This window comes from Tasmannia lanceolata, unplaced genomic scaffold (genome assembly GCF_043159265.1).
Source record: "Tasmannia lanceolata isolate RefF3 unplaced genomic scaffold, GAP_Taslan_0.1 ptg000023l, whole genome shotgun sequence".
NCBI lineage: Eukaryota > Viridiplantae > Streptophyta > Magnoliopsida > Canellales > Winteraceae > Tasmannia > Tasmannia lanceolata.
In genome coordinates this window covers 1,333,411-1,352,436 of record NW_027518700.1, presented here as the reverse complement: position 1 = coordinate 1,352,436, position 19,026 = coordinate 1,333,411, and the positions used below count along the sequence as shown (strand labels likewise).

Below are 19,026 nucleotides of genomic sequence, written 5' to 3'. Positions count from 1 at the left end.
TTGTTTATATGGTGTTTAATGGGAAAACTTAGGTGGCCCTAAGACTATTTAGGGCCTTAAAAATATAAAGTTTCATTGAAGCATTAACTAACTATGAATGTAAATTTTGTTATAACTATTACATATTGTATAAATGAAAATTTTTATATAGTTTATTAAATACTTTACACTTTTAGGCTTTGTGATATGTGCTTATGTTTATGAGTAGTTTTAATCTCGTAGTTATGTAGTTGTGGGTATGTAGTTTAGGGTTGTGGAGTTAGTTATTTGTGATGTGTCTTGTTAGTGGGTAAATGGGCTTGTGATGTAGCATTCCATCTTGCTTGTATTTTTGTAGTAGCATTTCTATGAAATAAAAAGAAGAGATGATTTTTACAACAACAAATGAGACTTTGTTTTGGAGAGGCACGGTTCCTCTCGAATCGAGCCGCCTGGGAGGTCTGGTTGCTTCAAATCAACCTCTCTCCCCCTCTTTTTCTATTTTACGTTTGTTTATCTCCGTTATGGCCAATTAGGCACGTAACACTTTGGTTCTATATAAAGGGCATGTTTGGCAACCATGGAAATTCATTTCATGGAATAGTCATTTACCGAACTGTGAAAGGGAAGCTGAGGAGGGAGAGAGCGAGACATTAGTGGGCACGGGTGGAGAGAGCATGAAAAATCCCTAGAAAAACAGTGAAAATAAATACACTGTCCCCTCTAATAGTCTGTGGAATAATTTCTCATGGTGGCCAAACATGCCCAAACGCACATATTTTTTGCATTTTTGGTGCCCAGGTTGATTTACATCTCCCATATAATGAAAACTATTTTCATACCAAGATGAACATGGTTTTTGACATTATTGCAACTAAAACCAACAACAAAGGGACTAGAGCTTGTGGCCTCCTCTATATGGAGCATAGTTCCAAGGTTCGATATTTTAACTCGGCTCATTCAATTCTAGTCAACTCGAACAAGTGGGTATTGACCATGGTTTAAAATTTCGGTTTCGGACGAAATTTCAGTAATTTTGGTCAAATATATATATATATTTTTTAAAAACAAGTTTTTTTGTTGAAATTTCAGAAAAAACGAAGTTTCGGCCGAAATTCGGCCAAAATAAAATACCGTTTTGGATAAGTGTCATTTCAGTGTTGGTCTCCACCGAAATTTCGGACGGTCGAAATTTAAAACCATGGTACTGACTCATAAAAATTCGGGTACATTTCCCTATTAGTGTGATCTGGATTGAGGGATGCTAAACTCACGAGCAACCTTGCAAAAATTGGATAAAGGGCAGCCCCATTAGTTGATGTCACCAAAGTGCATTTATAATCTGTTAAAGTCAAACAATATCAATTGCACTTGGGTGAGGTGCAACCAATGGGGGCGCCCTTTCATCCCATTTTTGCAAGGGCGCCCATGAGTTTAGCATTCCTCTATGGATTTTACACATATTGTTAGTGTTCTTCTATTTGTATAAGTTGGATACATTGCATAGGGTTTTTTAAAAACGATTAAATTTTTTGACTGATCAAAGTCGAGGAATATTTTGAAATGAGGAAGTAAGAAAAAAAGAAAATTTTGAAAAATGGTAAAATCACTTTTTTTTAACTCAATTCAAAATGGAGTTTAATTAAATGTATTTGATTAGAAAACTATACGGGGTTTTATTGCACACTATAACTTTATAGGATGATGACTAAGTTGGTAATTAAAGTACTGATTAAAGGGTTGACCAATTTGCCACTCTCAAATTATGAAATTATTAGAGTTAGCTCTTGCTCCAGGCTCTTAGGGATCGTCTATAAAAGCCAAAAAGATCTCACTCCCTAGCACTTTTGGTACTGTATAATTTCTACAACTTTAGAATTGGAACGGAGCAATATCAATCTCAAAGGTAAACAAGGAGTAGATAAAATTGATCACCAATTTAAGAACGTCCAGATCCGCGATCGAACATCCGCTATGTTCGATTCTTGGTATTCTTGCTTATCGGATTTTGCTTACAGGCACCCCTAACTTGTCGATGTTCGATCATAAAACTGATTGGGTCGGGCTGAGGCCAATCCTAGCCCAACTCGAGATAACATTCCCTTAACCCTAATCCGACCCAACCCAAGCCTTGTGTAGAGAATGGTCAACCCTAACCTAACATGCCTCAAAGTCTCGCAACCCTAGCCTGATCGATTTACCCGTGTTTTCTAAATGGATTCAAGCCTCAAAGTCTCGCAACCCTAGCCTGATCGATTTACCCGTGTTTTCTAAATGGGTTCAAGTTGAGTCGGGTTGCGTTCGACCTTCCCTAGGGCAAAAATAGGAAAAAATACAAAACAAAAACATAACCCTAGATTTTGAAAATCACAATAAAATTAGACCTCCGGGTCGCCGAAGGCCTCAACCCTAGCCCAACCCGAACCGAAATCGGGTTTAGCCCGACCCAAGTTGCCCATTTGTGGTATAGGAGCTCCATTTTATTTTATGGGAATGTGTGATCATATAATTTAAATTAAAAGATTGAGAAATGCTAAAGTCAAGGGCATTTTGGGTATCTTAAGAATACTCGATGGAACTTCATCCGTTCCTTCTCTCTACTTAATTTTACCTCTTTCCTTGCCGTCCAAGGACGAGATATCATAGACCGCCTTAGAAATTCTCCCAACAAAGGTATTCAATTCTTCATATTTCATTCTGAATTTCATGGTCATGATCCTTCTTTCTCTCTTTTCAAAATCTATTTCTCAAAAAAAAATCTTTGGAAATCCTCTCTTGTTATTGAGTTTTGTCAGAAATTTTTGTTGATTTATTAATGCACTTCTTTTGATTCAACATCTCGGTGCTATTGAAGAAAAACCCAATTGCCCAGTTTGGGGAATTTGCCTGTTATCTTTAATTAGATTGAGGATGAATGGGTTCTGAGATTTTTTAGGGGGATTTTCCTAGATAATTTTTTTTTTTATCTTTTGTTTTCTTAATACACAAGAAAACCCATTGATTACGAGATTTAATTCGATTCTTTAGTTAAACATTCGGATACCACTGAAATTAAACTTCAGGACTTTGTTTTTCGAATTTTAGAAAGCCTTGTTGTGATTATAATCTTCAAAACAAGTCTTTTTCTTTTCTTTAACGTGTTTATTCATCTCATTTTATTCTTTTCTAACATTAAATATATGGGTATTCGTGAGATGATAAAAACTATATGCTAAACCTTAAGTTTAGGCAATCAAGGATGTCTTGTAGATTTTTAGGTTACATTTAAACATAAGAGGTGCTTCTTCTTTTTTTCTTGCAGATTTGTCCCAGTGGTATGAAAATTCTTTCAATTTATCCTGTTGGCATTTCTCCAAAAGACCTTGTTTTATTGAGATGTTTTGGTATATACACGATTGATCATAAGTTGTTACTTTCCTAATCGGCCGTAACGCAAATAAACAAAAGGAAAGATAGAAAAGGGGCGAGAGAGGGGTTGATTCGAGGCAACCGGACCTCCTAATGGCTCAAATTGAGAGGAACCATGACTCTCCTAGAACAAAGTTTCCTTTGTGCTATAAATTTATTCTTCTTCTATTTTCATTAAAATACTGAGCTGCCACACCCCTACCCACTCACTACCAGCCATAACTCTAAAACACATACCCACAAACCTAAATGAAAATCCCTACAATAACTACCTTGCAAGTTGCTCCTACACACCATAACATATACGTATCATTAGTTTTGCAGAACAATAGGCAGACTACCAAAAAAAGCCTTGTTCTATGACTTTTCCATTTCTAAGCCTCTCTTTAATAGCTATTTCTTTGACAAATTTGAAGGTTTGATCCATTCTTTTTTGTCATGTGTTCTTCAAAACCATTAAAGAACAATATTAGATTCTCATAGCGCATTGCACACTCAAATCACCAACAAAAGTCTAAGCAGAAAAAGAATCAAAATAGATTGCAACCTACAGTCCTGTTGCTTGTATCTTTCTCATCCTTGAAATAGATTTTAACAGTGTTTTATTGTTTTCTTTTCTTGTCTCTTGCTAACCAATGCTTTAGAAAAGAAAGACAATGGTAGATTTATATGTTGGTTGATGTTTACAAAGATTTGCAAAGCTACAATTCTAGAAATTAACTAAAGGTGAAACATTAATGTTTTGTTATAAAGTTCAACATGCATGTTTTCCTGTATGCTTAAGATATATATTTTTTAAATGGTACGCTTAAGATGCTACGTGATCCTTCAATTGGTTTCAATTTTATTTCAAGTTATCCAACTTATAAGCTGTAAATAATTTCTCTTATGGTTTCTTTCATGGATTTGGTTTTAACTCTGAGCAATGAAGTTCTGCAGGTTTATTTGGATAAAGATGTCTTCGTTGGGTGCAATTGTGCCTACACTCCCCATTTCTGCTAAGAGACATCTAGGTACGTTAATTTCTTATATCTTGGACTTTAATGGTATTGGTATATTTTCCTTGGCTTAGTTCACTTCCTTAATGAAAGGACAATTGGCAAAGCTATAAGCCAATCCTTAAAACTCTCAACAACACTTATTTTGGCTTATAGCTTTTAAAATCCTTAAAACTCTCAACAACACTTGAAAATCCATGATCTCCCCAAGCAACCCAGCAGTTCTCCACTGAATGTTCACTGACTGTTTTTTTTTTAATAGTAGTTCTATTTGTCTTCATTTTGGAACCTCTGATTAATGTAGTTTGATTTCCTTCCTAATATTGGCAATGCAGAAGTTCAGCATAGCAGAATGATTCAGATAATGAAATCCGGTGTAGTGGTACGTGGCAATTCTCAACCATTTCAACGTGAAAGATCTGTTTTGGTCACTCACCGACTGGCCTCCTCTGCGGTAATATGTGCTGCTGCCTCGGTGAGCAGATATTTTCTACTTTTTGTGGTAGATTCATCTTTTTCTTCTTCTTAAATCTCTTGCGTTGCATTTCCATAAATAAAAGACTAATTCATTCAAAAATTTAAAAAAAAATGACAAAAATCAACCTACCTATGCACCTTTTTCCTTAGAAACTCATTTTCCCAGATGAACTTGTCCGTAATAGAAGAAGAGAAAGAGTAAGTTGCTCTAGTGGAAAGAGAAGTGACAAAAATCAAGATTCTTCACCAAGACCATTAAGAGTAATCATGACAAGGGCAGAACCAGGCACTCCTTTCTTAATGAGAATCAGTTTATCAAAAGAATATATGGAAATTGTTGGTGCTGAAATCCGATCAAGTTGGAGGAACAACTGGAGATTCGCTTCGTCCTCGTCCTGCGCTCAATGAACAACACATTAGAGGCCCCGAAGTTTGAACTCCGGGAAGACCCTTCGACACTCAAGCCAGATTATGGCTCAATAGTGAAATACCGAGCAACAAAGGAGCAGAGTAACGGTGTGCTTGAGAGCTTATATACTTACCTTGAGCATGGGGGTTCTTTTTTTGAGTTGGGAGTTCTAGGTAGCTTAGGAAGCTTGCCTTTTTTGGAGACTTTCTAATTGGGCGGCCTTCCTATGGAATTGTTTTCCATACTTATCTGGGCGGTCACCGAGTTTTCTTATGGATCTCGGCTTCTAAGTTTATCCGAACCATTAGGAGAGTTGCCGTGTGGGGCTCGGTTTCCATCTTTGGTGCTAACGTAGTCTCCCACTTTAACAGTATTACTACTCGAGGGGAAGGTTCGAGATGACCTTTTTATCCTCGGTTTCCGTTTAGTAAATCAGGTCTTCGGGCTCGGGCTGGTGCCACATGACTTGCTCTCTCTGATGGACAGATTCTGCCCCTAACAGAGAGGATTTTGTTGAGGTACTAAGAAACTGTCATAGATCCCGGACTTTATTTGAAAGAGCTCAAGCAGATGGTGGTAAAGTGAGACCACATAAGCAGCTCTTCCTCATTTAGTCAGCTTTATATAACCATGATTGCTAACTTCCTCATTTAAGTTTTGGATCTGTCCTACGAGAAAAGCAAGGGAAGCTTTCAAAAAAAAAACTTCTCTTGCTTTTCTCGTAGGACAGATCCAAAACCTAGGCCCCTCTCATGACCAAGTTTACAGGTCAATTTGCCAGCCTCTACTACAATAGACAGTCAATGATTCTTTTCCACGATCATATGCTATTATCACGCATCTGAATAGTTAGCCTTTGATTAGTAGAGGTGAAAGTGTTCCAAGTTTCAAAAGCAATATTAGATATACCCCAACTAAATACCTTCCATAAAGGTCTTACATGAGATAAATGTCTTAAAATTCTGAGGTTGGCTCGTCAGTTAAGTAGCCACTTTCATCAGATGCTAAGATTCATTAAGGGTTGTCTTAATCATTTTTCTAGATTCGGAATGCCCTTTCAAAATCTACTTCCTTTTTCTTGAGGGGCCGTTTGGATACGCGGATTTTAGAATCCTAGTTGTTAGTTTGGAAACAATGTAAACGAGGGTTCATGATCAAGCTGTTGTATGCTGTCCTGACAGCGTTTCTTGGATTTTAAGTGAGAAATTCAAGTTTTAAAAATCTCTCCTGCATCCTGAGATTTCTAAAACCTGGAAATATGGGAGGATCTGCTACTCTCTTGCTGACGGAAAGAAGGGTGAGAAGTAAAAAACGACGTCTGGTCCGCTTCTTCTCTTGTCTCTTAGCTACAATTTTGAAGAAACCACGGATTCTAAAATCCGTGTATCCAAACAGCCCCTAAATATCCGTATCTGTATAGCACACCTATGCTTACCTTGGTTTTGTAGAATTTTCCAAGATCCTAGGATCCAGTGCTCTGCTAAGAATACCTAAATTTGTATTTCCTTGTGTGACTTTGCTTTCTTGCAGGGTGCGAGATGCTCAGCAGAGCAAACCCAAACCGTTCAGCGCCAATCATCCACCATTACCATCGCTCCCGTACAAGGTAAAATCCATTTATTGATAATTTAATGATTAGTAGCATTGTTAAAAAACTAGAACTTGACATCTATTCTGCTTTCAAGTCTGAATTGGCAAAGCCAAAGGAAGAACACCCCAATTTTATAAAAATTTATTCTCGCTGATGTTCATCAACTCAAGTGATTTTTACTACATTGGATTCTAGACTCAGTGTCAGTACTCAACAGCCTATCCAAACTAAGCCGATGATCATCAGCTCAAGTGAATTTTTATAAGGGAAATGATATCAATGCGGCAATGTTTTGATACGATGCGTGCAGCATCTTGTCATTTAGTATTTAAAGGGCTGTAAAAAGGTTATTACATTTCTCAAAAACTAAGCCACAAGATGCTTCGCTCATCTTTATCAAAACGTTGGAGTGCTGAAATCATTTCCCTTTTTATAGTAAGGGTTGAATTTCATTGTCGTTACTTTTTTGTTCTTTTCATGGTCATTATTGTTGATACCCAGGTAGAACTCGCCCTTAAAAGCTAGCTAGCCATTAAGGAGAGGGTGCCCAAGTCCTTGTAAACCCATTCACATCCATTCAAGTTTCCAATGTGGGATCATTGAATTCGCGTGGAACCCCCAATAATTATGCTTTGATTGTTTTAGTTTTATATATTTTTTAAACATAAATCTGATAGATAATAGGTTAACTCAGGAAAAGAAAAGTCGCCTGAACTTGACGATGGTGGGACCGGCTTTCCCCCACGTGATGATGGTGGTGGTGGCGGTGGAGGCGGAGGGCATGGTTGGTCAGGCGGTTTCTTCTTCTTTGGCCTGCTTGCATTTCTTGGATTGCTGAAAGATCAAGAGAGTGAGGGTCCTTACAAGGACTATAAGAGAAGATGATGAGTAACTCAGAGAAAATTGATATTAATTTGAAATTGGCTTCTGTCGCATAACTTTATTTCGGTAAAAATATTATATTTTATTAGACAAAGAAATCTAATATTTTCTTTTTATTTCTTTTACAGGATACAATTTTGATGGAAATATCTAAGCTTCAATAAATATTTATTTGATTTTATAGAGGACAATTTTGTCATTTTAAAATAATTGGTTGGCGTTTTTTCCCAAAAGAAGTCTTCTATTTTGCTTTATTTGAAAAAGTCTTCAAATTTGACAATTTACAAATAGTCATCACATTTGAATGAATTTTGCAAATAGGTCATGCCATCAATTTGTGACCAAAATAAATATGTAGATTTTTTTACTGGAAGGTAAGAAGACCAAAATGTCCTTATATGTGAAATAGATGAAAACTAACTTATAAAAAGACCAAAATGCAATACCTGTGTGATGAGAACTGATATATTTTGATAGGGTGGGTCCCACAAACTCAACTCACGGTCATACCTAGACCTGGCAAATGGGTGGGCCGGGCCGGGTCAACCTGCGGGTGCGGGTCACACGGGCCGGGTCAGGAAATGAGGGTCAGAATTTAGGTGACCCGCGCGGCCCGCTGGTGAGCCGGGTCAACCTGCGGGTCACCCGCAAATTCAAAGTCATTTATTTTGGGAAATGTTATCATTGGATTTTGATGAGGGCAGTATGGCCGGCACCGTGGGATGATCCAAACCGTCCATTAGATGGCCCACAGCCTAAATAGGTTGTGCCCCAAAAATCATTTCAATAGGTTGATCCTAACCCTCCGATCTATAGAGGGTTAGGATCAAATGATCAGCCCTCTAACATTCAGATCGGAGAGTTGGGATCAACCTATGGTGCCAGCCACAACCTATTTATATTCTATGGTGCCAGCCATAACTTATTCAGGCGTCAAACCCTTAAAAAATAGATTAGCATGACAAAATCACCACCCTTAAAAAAGCCAAATGACCCGCGGGTTGACCCGACCCGACCCATGTTTTTGCGGGTTGAGTCACCCGCGGGTCAGTTTTGACGGGTCACTAAAACTCAGACCCGTGCCCGCAAATTTGCGGGTGGGTCGGGTTCACCCGCGGGCACAGTTCGTGTTTGCCAAGTCTAGTCACACCCATGAATTGGGTGGGGCCCACCATTTTGCATCATGTTTTGATGCGTAGGTCCCACGAGGAATTTCATTTCTATATATACTAGCATTCTTGGCCCTATGCATGGGCGAAAAAAAAAAATATCTTCACCATCATGGATATTTTGGTCTTCTTGAAAGGTGATTTTCATCCTTTTCAGGTATAGTGACATTTTGATCTTATCTATTTGTCAAAAAATCTACCATGGGTATTTTGGTCACAAATTGATGGCATGACCTCAATTGCAAAATTCACTCAAATCTATGTAGAGAAATTATATGGCGGAGGGCCGTGCATGCGGGTGCAGCCCCAAAATACAGGGGCTAATAATTTTTGAGAACCAGGGTGCAGCCCCAAAATTCACTCAAGACTTCTTTTGCAAAAACCCAATCTATTTTACCAACTATTTACTCAATATAAACTGAAGGGAGCCCTTGCAAAAAAGAGGTGAAAGGGCTCCCCCATTGGCTGCAAGTCACCCTCATCTTTGACTTTTCGGCCGTTATTATTAATGCATGATGGGGATGTGCAACCAATGGGAGAGCCCTTTCACCTCTTTTTTGCAACGGCTCCCTTCACTCTAGAATTCCTCTTATTATTTTAGTATTATATTACTTTTACAAAAAATTAATAATCTATTCCTTTTATTAAAATGATAGATGCAAGGGAGCCCCTGCATAAAGAGCCGTAAAAGGGCCTGTGGTTGGTTCCACGTCAACAGGTGTAACCGAATTCACATTTTCAACTGATTTTAAACGGTTACACTCAATGACGTGGAACCAATCAAGGGCCCTTTTTTAGCTCTTTATGCAAGGCTCCCTTGCATCTATCATTCCTCTTATTTTATATTAAAATATTTCTTTATTAATCATTATTAATTACTGGTACATTACCAATATATTACTGTAACATGTTGCCGATAATTTCCAATGATCTTTCATGTTGCTATGCATTTCAACATAGCTGTAGAGGCTACTGACCGGATGGGCCACGTAGCCGTACATGTGGACACAAGGCCATGTTTGCTAAACAAGAAAAATTATTCCATGGAATATTCGTGGGGACAGCTACTTGAGAGGAGCTGAGAAGGATGGGGAGGGAGAGAACTGGGTGGGGAGAAGCACCAAAAATTCCTAAAAACTAGTGAAAATGAAAAGAAAATATCTATTTAGAATTGGTTTTTGTTGGCTTATAGGAGCTTTTCATGTCCGCCTCCCTATCACCCTCTCTCAAGTCTCCATCTCCTGCCCATCTCTCACAACTGGCCCCGCAAATATTCCTTGGAATATTTTTTCCATGGTGGCCAAACATGGCCTTATGTGAACCTTTTTTCTTTTTCTTTTTTAAATTTTTGAAAGAGGATGCCCAAAACCAAGATGGTCGAGGCTAAATTCAAGACAACACCAAAAAGATAAATATCAAAGTGGTAAGAAATCAAAATTTTCAAACTCAACCCTCCCAAATAAGCATGGGCTAATCTATATGCCTCACCATTGGCTGATCTTTTAACATGCTAAAACCTTACACCAAAACTTACAATTCTCTCCTGGATCTCATCCATCAACTCATCAAATCTCTAGGGATGATGATGACTTCCATCCAACTATTTTATCACATTAAGGAAATCACCCTCAACAATCAAAAGATGAAAGCATACCTTCATCCACTATTCTAATGCTTCTCAAGACCACTCTTAATTCAGCTTCGTTGGAGTCTGGAACCCCAATAGGCCCAGAAAAGGTTCACCTCATCGACCCCGTCATCCCTTAAAACTCTCCCAATTCCAGCTCCAGCTGGCCCTGGATTGCCAAACTAAAACCATCAAAATTGACCTTATGTGAAATTGTAATCCTCTCTTTTAATAAATGGAATCCTTTTCTTTTTTTTAAAAAGATAGGTAAATCAATTTTCTTCTGATTGGATGTCTCGTGAAATTAATTTATGCGTCCAAGTGGTTTGCGCATAGCCAAACAACCCTTGTTGAATAAAACATTACCAAAACAAAATTGGCGAATGGCCAACAAGATAATTTCAAGATAAACTTATCCAAGCAGGATAGCCAATCCAAGAACAGCCTATCCAATGACGTCTATCCCATCGGGAAAAGCCCCACTCTGTTCATCTCTAGAAGTGGTGTTGGCCGCCTTCTCCTCATCAAAAAAGCACATGCAATGCAATGTCATAGAAATTGTGAGAAAAATTAAGTTTCTTATATAAAACAATTGATAGCAAATGCAAGGCGGTTATCCAAGATCAAAGCACCCTAACAACTGAAAATTAGGAATAGAATAATACAAGAGACCTATTTTTACAGCTCCAGTTCACAGTTTCCCTAATCTCTACAACAAAACCAAAATGACTTTGTCCTACAGCCTTTTTCTGCATGGGCCTCCTTTGGAATAACATAAAAACCTCCCATCTTCATATATATGCAATTACTACAAATTGAGTTAAGATACATAAGTAACTATACGCTCTACATATTTCACATGAAAAATAAATCACAACTATAAACATCTAAAATAAGAGTTTCTCCTCTAACCTGGAAGTGCACCATTGCCAGATTCCATGCAATGGAAGCTGAATTATCAATGTGTGGAAAAAGAAAAAGAAAACCTGTCCTCCAAAAAGAGATGGGGAATACAATTCCGGCGAGTTTGGTAGCATAAGCATCAGAGGACAAATTTCATATTTTCAGCATTGATTGAAGAAATTGTAATCTTGTCGATGGTGAGTGATACCTGGAAGGCAGAGTGCTTCTCTACCTGAGAATTCTATAAACCAAGCATGGGGCCCTGTTCTGTCTATAAATGAAAAGCGTGCCACAGAGAGGGATGCATTTGGTATATCAGCCTTTGATCCCAAAGTTCTATCATCTCCATGATATATTAAGGCACTGCTGACCCTGTGCTATTGAATATAGTCGGAGACTGTGTTCTCCTCAGCAGCTTCTTGTCTGACACATCGGATCATAATCATAAATATCGCCTGCCTTCACGAACCGACCCTTCACACGTCTTCTCACATCGGCCCTTGCCTTACGAGAAGCATACCTTATTTTCTTCTCAAACCTGTTTATGGGAAAGAAACGAGTATCATCACATGCTTCTTCTCCACTTCATTTGGCATTTCTATGCGTGGAGGAATACTCAAGAGGGCGTGACCTCATTGTAATACAATGAGATCAATCCCACGAAAACATTAACAGGTCCCACCTTTGATTGATCTGAACTGCCCGCCTGATACATCTTGCTTTGGATCTTAAGTGGCCCAAAAATCACGCCAATCATCCGACCCTAACATCCAATAGTGTATCTTTTGTTGCTAAACATGGGAAGTCGAAAACTACATTATTGGATGCTAGGATTGCATGATTGGCTAAATTTTTAGGCCATAGGAGATCCCAAGGCCTACCAAATGGACGATTCAGATCAAACAAAGGTGGGTCCTGCTATGCCGTAGTGAGTGCACTTTCTTGCATTACAATGACCACCCCCCCCCCCCCCCCCCCTCTCTCTCTCTCTCTCTCTCTCTCTCATTTTGCAGCCCTCTTCACAAGAGAAGTTCGACCTCATATGAATTAAATGAATAAGCCAAATTCACTATGAGGTGGCTTTTCTCTCTTGAAAAAGACGGGCTGCAAAATGGCTGTGTGAAATTCCCTAGACATCCCCAAACACAGACACACACACACATGCATGGACAATCATATGTATGCATATTTGTGCACGTGTTTGTGTATACTTACTTGCGTGTTTTCTTCTTTTCCTTATAACGCATGACGGCACTGTCCCTGCTTCCTGTTGGGAGCGAGTTTTCAGGACCATTGGGGTACCATGGAGTCTCGCCCATGAGCAGCATCGACGACGATATCCCACAGTCTTGATAATCTCCACCACTACTCTCACCAGTCAAGCCAGAAAATGAGAGACTGGAACGAACTTGTCTTCCTTGAAAACAGAGGTCTGTGTCACTTTTGGTCCCTCGATATGCTTCATTGCTGCCTGCTGCCTGCATTGCTATAGTCTGCCCAGCCGAGGACGCCTGAGAAAGAATATGAAGATCAATAACTGCCATTGGATGACACATGAATGAATCCAAACATACTTTGTAACAGTTTCACCAGACAAAGGTGAAAGTGAGAAATATTGTTCCAATGCAACCACTATACTGCACGAGATTTCTGTCATCCCAAGGTGTAGAGATACTCTCAATGTGCATATGACATGCTGCCTGTATAGATATGCTATATGACCAGATACTTTGGCCCAAATCTTATATATTGTGATTGCTATAGCCAACAATCCACCTAATTCAATTTAGATATCCATGAAATGCTTGTATCCATATTTCCATAGGAGCACCTTATCTACATTGACGAAATTTACCGTGTTGAAGAATGTCTTGTACATCCCATTTTCGTTCATGAGACCGCCTATTCCTCCCCATGGGAAAAGTGGATAACACGTAAACTCAAACTGTTTTGATGAAATATGTCAAGCCATGCACACAAAGGGTTTTATAGCAGAATAGAAGGTGGTTGTCTTTTTCTCCTTTTCATAAATAACCCATATTGCTACTTACCTAGAAGATAGACTTGGAGGATGACACCGGGTACAAGAACCCTTCCAAGTCATAAGTCCAAAAACAACACTATTACAATGCCAAAAATTACGCCAAATTGCAGCATGCTACTATACAGTTTTTTTTTTTTTTGAGTGATACAATGTACTAATGAATATCAGTTTCCTATTAAAAGTGTTATAGTTGTATAAAATGTTCAAAGTAAAGAAAAACATTTAAATTTAAGTTATTTGAGATACTCAAATTAGCCAACTAATGTGTTAAATTGTTATATCATTATTTGTATATTTCGGATGCACGGTCATAAACAACAGAGCCATGAATAAGGAGTCATTACATTAAGAATAATTCTGTGCCACCACTAGCTTCAAATAAGGAGAGGCGGAGAGCCATAAGTTAACATGTGGCACCATTCCATAACTTTTGCAGAAACGCATAAATGTGGATGAATTCATGCACACTTATATATGAGAAACTAAGAACATATTTTGATGGGCCTCTTTTGCCCACAAGTATGGAAAAACAGCAAAGTAATATGGGTTTTTGCCTACTTAAAATTTTAGTGACAAAATACCAAATAAACCTTTCAAATCAGGTATTCCATGCAATTTATAATCCCATCATGCATTTCATACCACCAGAACTTGACAAATCATCACCCTGGTGAATTTTCAGGAACATTTGATGACAGAAAAATCCCAAATATGGGGTTATGATCATGACCAAATCTGATTGATTGCTACTCTTAAGTCTTAATCTTAACCACACCATCGAAGAATTCTTCAGAAAAAAGAAAAAGAAAAAGGTGGGAACATAACTAGGCATCAGAAACCTGATCATTCTTTCTTATTTATTCACAAAAGGATTCCTACAACAGGCACTTTTGGTAGTTGGAAAACCAAAGAAGGTGGTTGAAGGCACATGAATGGAACTGCTGACTATATATGTTTGTAAAGGGATAGATCTATCACCTTTTCTATATATTTTATCCTGTATACCTGATTCTCTTTATAAGTGTATGCATATAGTTTAGTCTCAAATATTTTCTATATGGTACAGTTTTTACATTGGCCATGAGAACAAAATGAGAATGATCTGAATTGTTCCAAGTTCTTCTATTTCCTATCTTGTTGTGAACAGGACATCAGAGCTCCAATGTTCCTAATGTAGAAACAATAGGAAGTAAAGTAGTTCTTAGTGCTTTGGTGTATGATTGTAATGAAAAATCTGGCTACATTCACTTCTTAGATATCCTGGTGGAAATCTATGTATTAAAAGAATTTGGCTAATCCAAATCAACTTTGATTCAATATGTTCTTTAATAAAAGACAACCTAGAACAATCTCGGTATGACATGCCCATATATAAAATGTTGTGCAGTCGATTCATGAAGCTGTTTTTCGTTACTCTGATAAGTAAACAAGAGAGTTGATCTGTTCTGAGAACATTGATACTGCAGATCTAAGTAATTATGGCTTGGTGCTAGCACAAGTAACTGAAAAGAAAAGTATAAGCCCTAAAATGACCATAAAAAGTTATAGCATATGGAAAACCTGACAGAGAAAGATTGAGCAATAGAAATAAGAATGAGCTAGGATAAAACCTCTGCAACAAATTCACCCTGACCACCGGAATCAGCGGCAGACATGCTCTTCATTGCAAATAAACTATTGACTCCAGCATCCTCAAAAAGCTGTCCGGAATTATTCTGAGATAAACCAAAGAGTTCTTCATAGTTGTCAAAATTCAAGTCAATATCACCCATATTGAAATCCTCATAGAGGTCATCAGCTTCAGAAATTCCAAGGCCTTTCATCCCAGTACAGCTCTGCAGCATAATAGATCAGAAAGGGTATTAACAAATACTTGGTTAAAATCAAGATGTTCTGAAATTTTCTCAAGTACAAATATGGAACACCGCCACAATCAATTACTTCAGTGAACACAGTGAAGCGCCAACACATGCAGAATGTTATAATGTATCCCTTTTCTATATTAACAGGTACCATAAAATTTTCAGATAATCATGTCCATCTTCATTTTTGAAAGCCCAAACTGGTAGAAGATCTAAAATGCTACCATGTCCAAGGTTACAAATATGATCTCAAACTACCACTCTGACTACTTTATCAGGAGAGGTCATGAACATGTCTGTATATATGGTGATGAGCATTTCATAACAGATACTCCGGCGCACCTTTCAAAATCTCAGGAGTCTGAGAGAGACCTAGTTCAAGCATATGACTCAAGAAGTCCAGGAAAAGCACCTCAGAAATTAGATCAGCTAGGTATTTCTGAATACAAGACTACTGCCCTTCATGGCCATTCAAGTTATGAAATAGGTACATGAAATGCATGGCACTTCGTGAAAAAGAAGTCAAGTCAAGAGTCTACAATTCAAGCCTAAGAAACTAAACTGTTCATTCATGAAGGAACAGCACCCCAACTTCTGTAATTTGCACAAAATGGAAAGATGATTGCTCAATGGTCATTATTTGAACAATCCAAGTTGCACTCATGAGGAATTCACATCTCAAGCACCGGCGAGATATTTATTCGCATGAGACAAGTCTTAGGCGAAACACAGATAATGCTATGCAATGGCATATATGCAGTAACAGAAACCATAATTCTATGAAAAAATTCCAGGCCATAGATATTAAGAATTCCAAAGCAATAAATCACCTTGGGTGTTGTTGAGTCTGCAGAACCATCTGGCTGATCTACACTGCATGGCATAGGATTCAAAGCAGACTTTGAAGAGGATCCTATCCAATCATCAAATTTATCCACAGTTTCCAGTTCACGCATCCTGCTTGCGCCAGCTGGGCCTAACGCACTGCTTTTCTCTGGAGGTCCCCAATAGTCACTAACACAGTTTTCATTTTTGCTCATCAAACCCATCTCCTGCTCACAATTCGAATCTTCCATAGAAGGGAAGTCCAAAACAAATGACCAGATTCTAGAAAGTTCCGCTGCAGAAGGACAGCTCGAATAACAGTTGATAGCTTGCTTCTTATGTCCTGAAGCTGAAGCAGAGTTACCATGACTATTCCAGTCACAATTTTGACAAAATGAGATCTTCTCCTCAATACACCTCACTACTGCAGGCTGTGAATTGCACCTCTCACACAAAAGGGTCCGTGGGTGGCGTCTAGAAAGTGCATTTGCAGAATGAACAATGCGGTCACAGGACAAACACAAACAAGCAGCATCAGATCTGCAGTATACCATAGACCTTTGCTCCCCACAGTAATCACAAATGCGACCCATATTTCTCTTTCACCTCTGTCTGGAGTCAACGTGACAATTGAATCAAAAGGCAAAACAATATGCTCTGTTTAGCTTTCAAATCTTTTCCTGGGTATTCAACTTTCGATCATAAGCATCTTAAGCATAGCATAACCCAGCTGGACTACAACCTTCAAAACCATTTCAGAGGATTCAGAACTCTAGTAAAATGAGACAAAGATTGTTTACAAAGAAAAAAAGGCATTTTCTATGCACCATTCGCATTTGTATCCTATATAATACCACAACTGTCCAGAGTCCAGTAAGTTGGTACCATTTGGCAGGAACAAATGAAATACACACAAGAAATACAAAACGATAGGCTCTAGAGTTAAGAGGACTAACATACAGCACAAATGTTGATAAAATCTACTATTTAGAAAATTCAAAACGGAACACTTTTTAGCGTTTCTCATCTTCTATTACAAGTTGACAACATGGATAAGGATCCAGCTCTCTAGTGTCCAGCCAAGATAGCAAACTAAGCCAAGCAATTTTCTGTGACCCAAATCCATTTCGTCAAAGAATATCAGTCTACCGAGTCCTCTCCTCATTTGTCATCCCCTCCAAAAACTGAAGTTAGAAAATAAGAGATACAACATGTAACTGCTCCAACCCTGAGCACCCAAAGGCTTTGTTCGTTTTGGATTTTGACATTTCATTTTAAGTGCAAAACTGATTATTGGACTCAAAATTAAGTGCAAAATGAACACGACATAAGAGATTGAGGAAGAAACTACTACCACATGTTCCTTCCAGACCATTTGACAATTTAATAAACTATCTTCCATAAACAATCACGGAAGCACGAAAGAGAAAAAGGACGATTTCATCATTTCAATTTTCAATTTCCAAGCATTCATGTGATGCCTCTACTTCATGTTGTCATTTACAACAGAAACATTAAAAAAAAAGCTCTTTAAATTTCAAACAAAATAAAAAACAAATGAAAATTAAACAGAATCAAGTAGTAAGCGAGTTACGCTTTAAATCTGACCCGCAATTAGTCGCACTGAAAGCTCTACATCTCAATCGTTCTAACAAAATAATAGTATAGAAAATAAACAGAAGGACATCGATCGCCCTACCGGAAAAGTGAAACAATATTCAGTGCTATAAACTGCAACTCAAATCAATCAAATCTTGACAAAATAAAATTGTCAAGCACAACACCAGAGATGAATTTTATGAAAGTGCGAGGGTTCGAATACTGTTATAAAAAATTCATCCCCTAATTTTAATGATTAATTGTTAACAACAAAGGAGGCAAAATTCTCAACTCAAAAACAGAAAATAAAAATTAAAAAAAAATCTTAAAGTTCTACTATTTTTCATTCGTAGAGAAAGAACAGAAAATCCATACATTTTCCATTGCCGAAATTTTCATTCGAAACTCAATTTCCAACAGAATTTTCATCAAATTCCTCGAGATTAATCTGAAATAATAAAATCTCATAAAGCATAAAGCAAGGAATTCACCTTTTTTTTTTTATAATTAAACTCAAAATTCTCCAAAAAAAAAAAAAAAAAAAATTACACCAAAATCCTTCTTTCGCCAGTTCCAAACGATCTCTGACACTAAAAACAAAATTCCATAAAATTCAGCTAATTGTGTGAAAAAGTAAACCCTAGGAAAGAAATGGTCTACCTACAATATAGCACAGAAAAGCTCATTCGCGATGAGATAAACAGCAAAAGAATTACAGAAAATAAGAGAATTTCGTAGAATTACCGATTTGCTGAGATCTTCAAGAACAAAAAAATGGGGGAAGAGAGCGAAAAGGTTTTGTTTCATTCGCATGAAAACCCTAGCGAAATCCAGAGAGGAATTTAGGAAAAAAGTGAACAAACGTCATCGTGAAAAGATAAGCTCTCTCTTTAAAAGGGTGATTACGTAATTATGGGGAAGGATAAGGGTATTTTCCACTAGAAGCGCATAATGACGAAGGTAACACTGTAACAGCATGAGACAGTACACATGCAAGGACTTTTCGGACATTGCAAAATCGAGAAACCAAAATATCTCTAATTTTGAAAAGGTATGTGATAAATTCGCACCAATTGTAGGATGATTCGCACCCTTTTGTCCACGTCAAAAGGAGTTTAAGTCGGGCGCAATTCACGTTAAGAGTGGCGCGAATCATCCTACAAAGGGGTGTGAATTTATCCATAGCCTTTTGAAAAAGTTAACGAGATATTCCCCGTTGATATTTTTGCGAACTTTTATGAGCTAAAAATGAC

General features: G+C 37.9%; 2 protein-coding genes across 2 annotated transcripts; one reads left to right on the top strand and one right to left on the bottom strand.

Annotated features, from left to right (window-relative positions):
- The first annotated feature begins 2,510 nt into the window (after positions 1-2,510).
- LOC143856763 (uncharacterized) lies at positions 2,511-7,860 on the top strand. Its single transcript, XM_077367039.1, has 5 exons — positions 2,511-2,652; positions 4,327-4,400; positions 4,721-4,860; positions 6,802-6,877; positions 7,557-7,860. The coding sequence occupies exons 2-5, from the start codon at positions 4,343-4,345 to the stop codon at positions 7,745-7,747; spliced, it is 465 nt and encodes a 154-aa protein (XP_077223154.1). The 5' UTR covers positions 2,511-2,652; positions 4,327-4,342; the 3' UTR covers positions 7,748-7,860.
- Positions 7,861-11,310: 3,450 nt separating this feature from the next.
- On the bottom strand, positions 11,311-18,655 carry LOC143856137 (zinc finger protein CONSTANS-LIKE 9-like). Its single transcript, XM_077366223.1, has 5 exons — positions 18,518-18,655; positions 16,180-16,916; positions 15,098-15,322; positions 12,659-12,954; positions 11,311-11,981 (listed from the first exon to the last, which is right to left on the bottom strand). The coding sequence occupies exons 2-5, from the start codon at positions 16,765-16,767 to the stop codon at positions 11,852-11,854; spliced, it is 1,239 nt and encodes a 412-aa protein (XP_077222338.1). The 5' UTR covers positions 16,768-16,916; positions 18,518-18,655; the 3' UTR covers positions 11,311-11,851.
- Between the last annotated feature and the right edge of the window lie 371 nt (positions 18,656-19,026).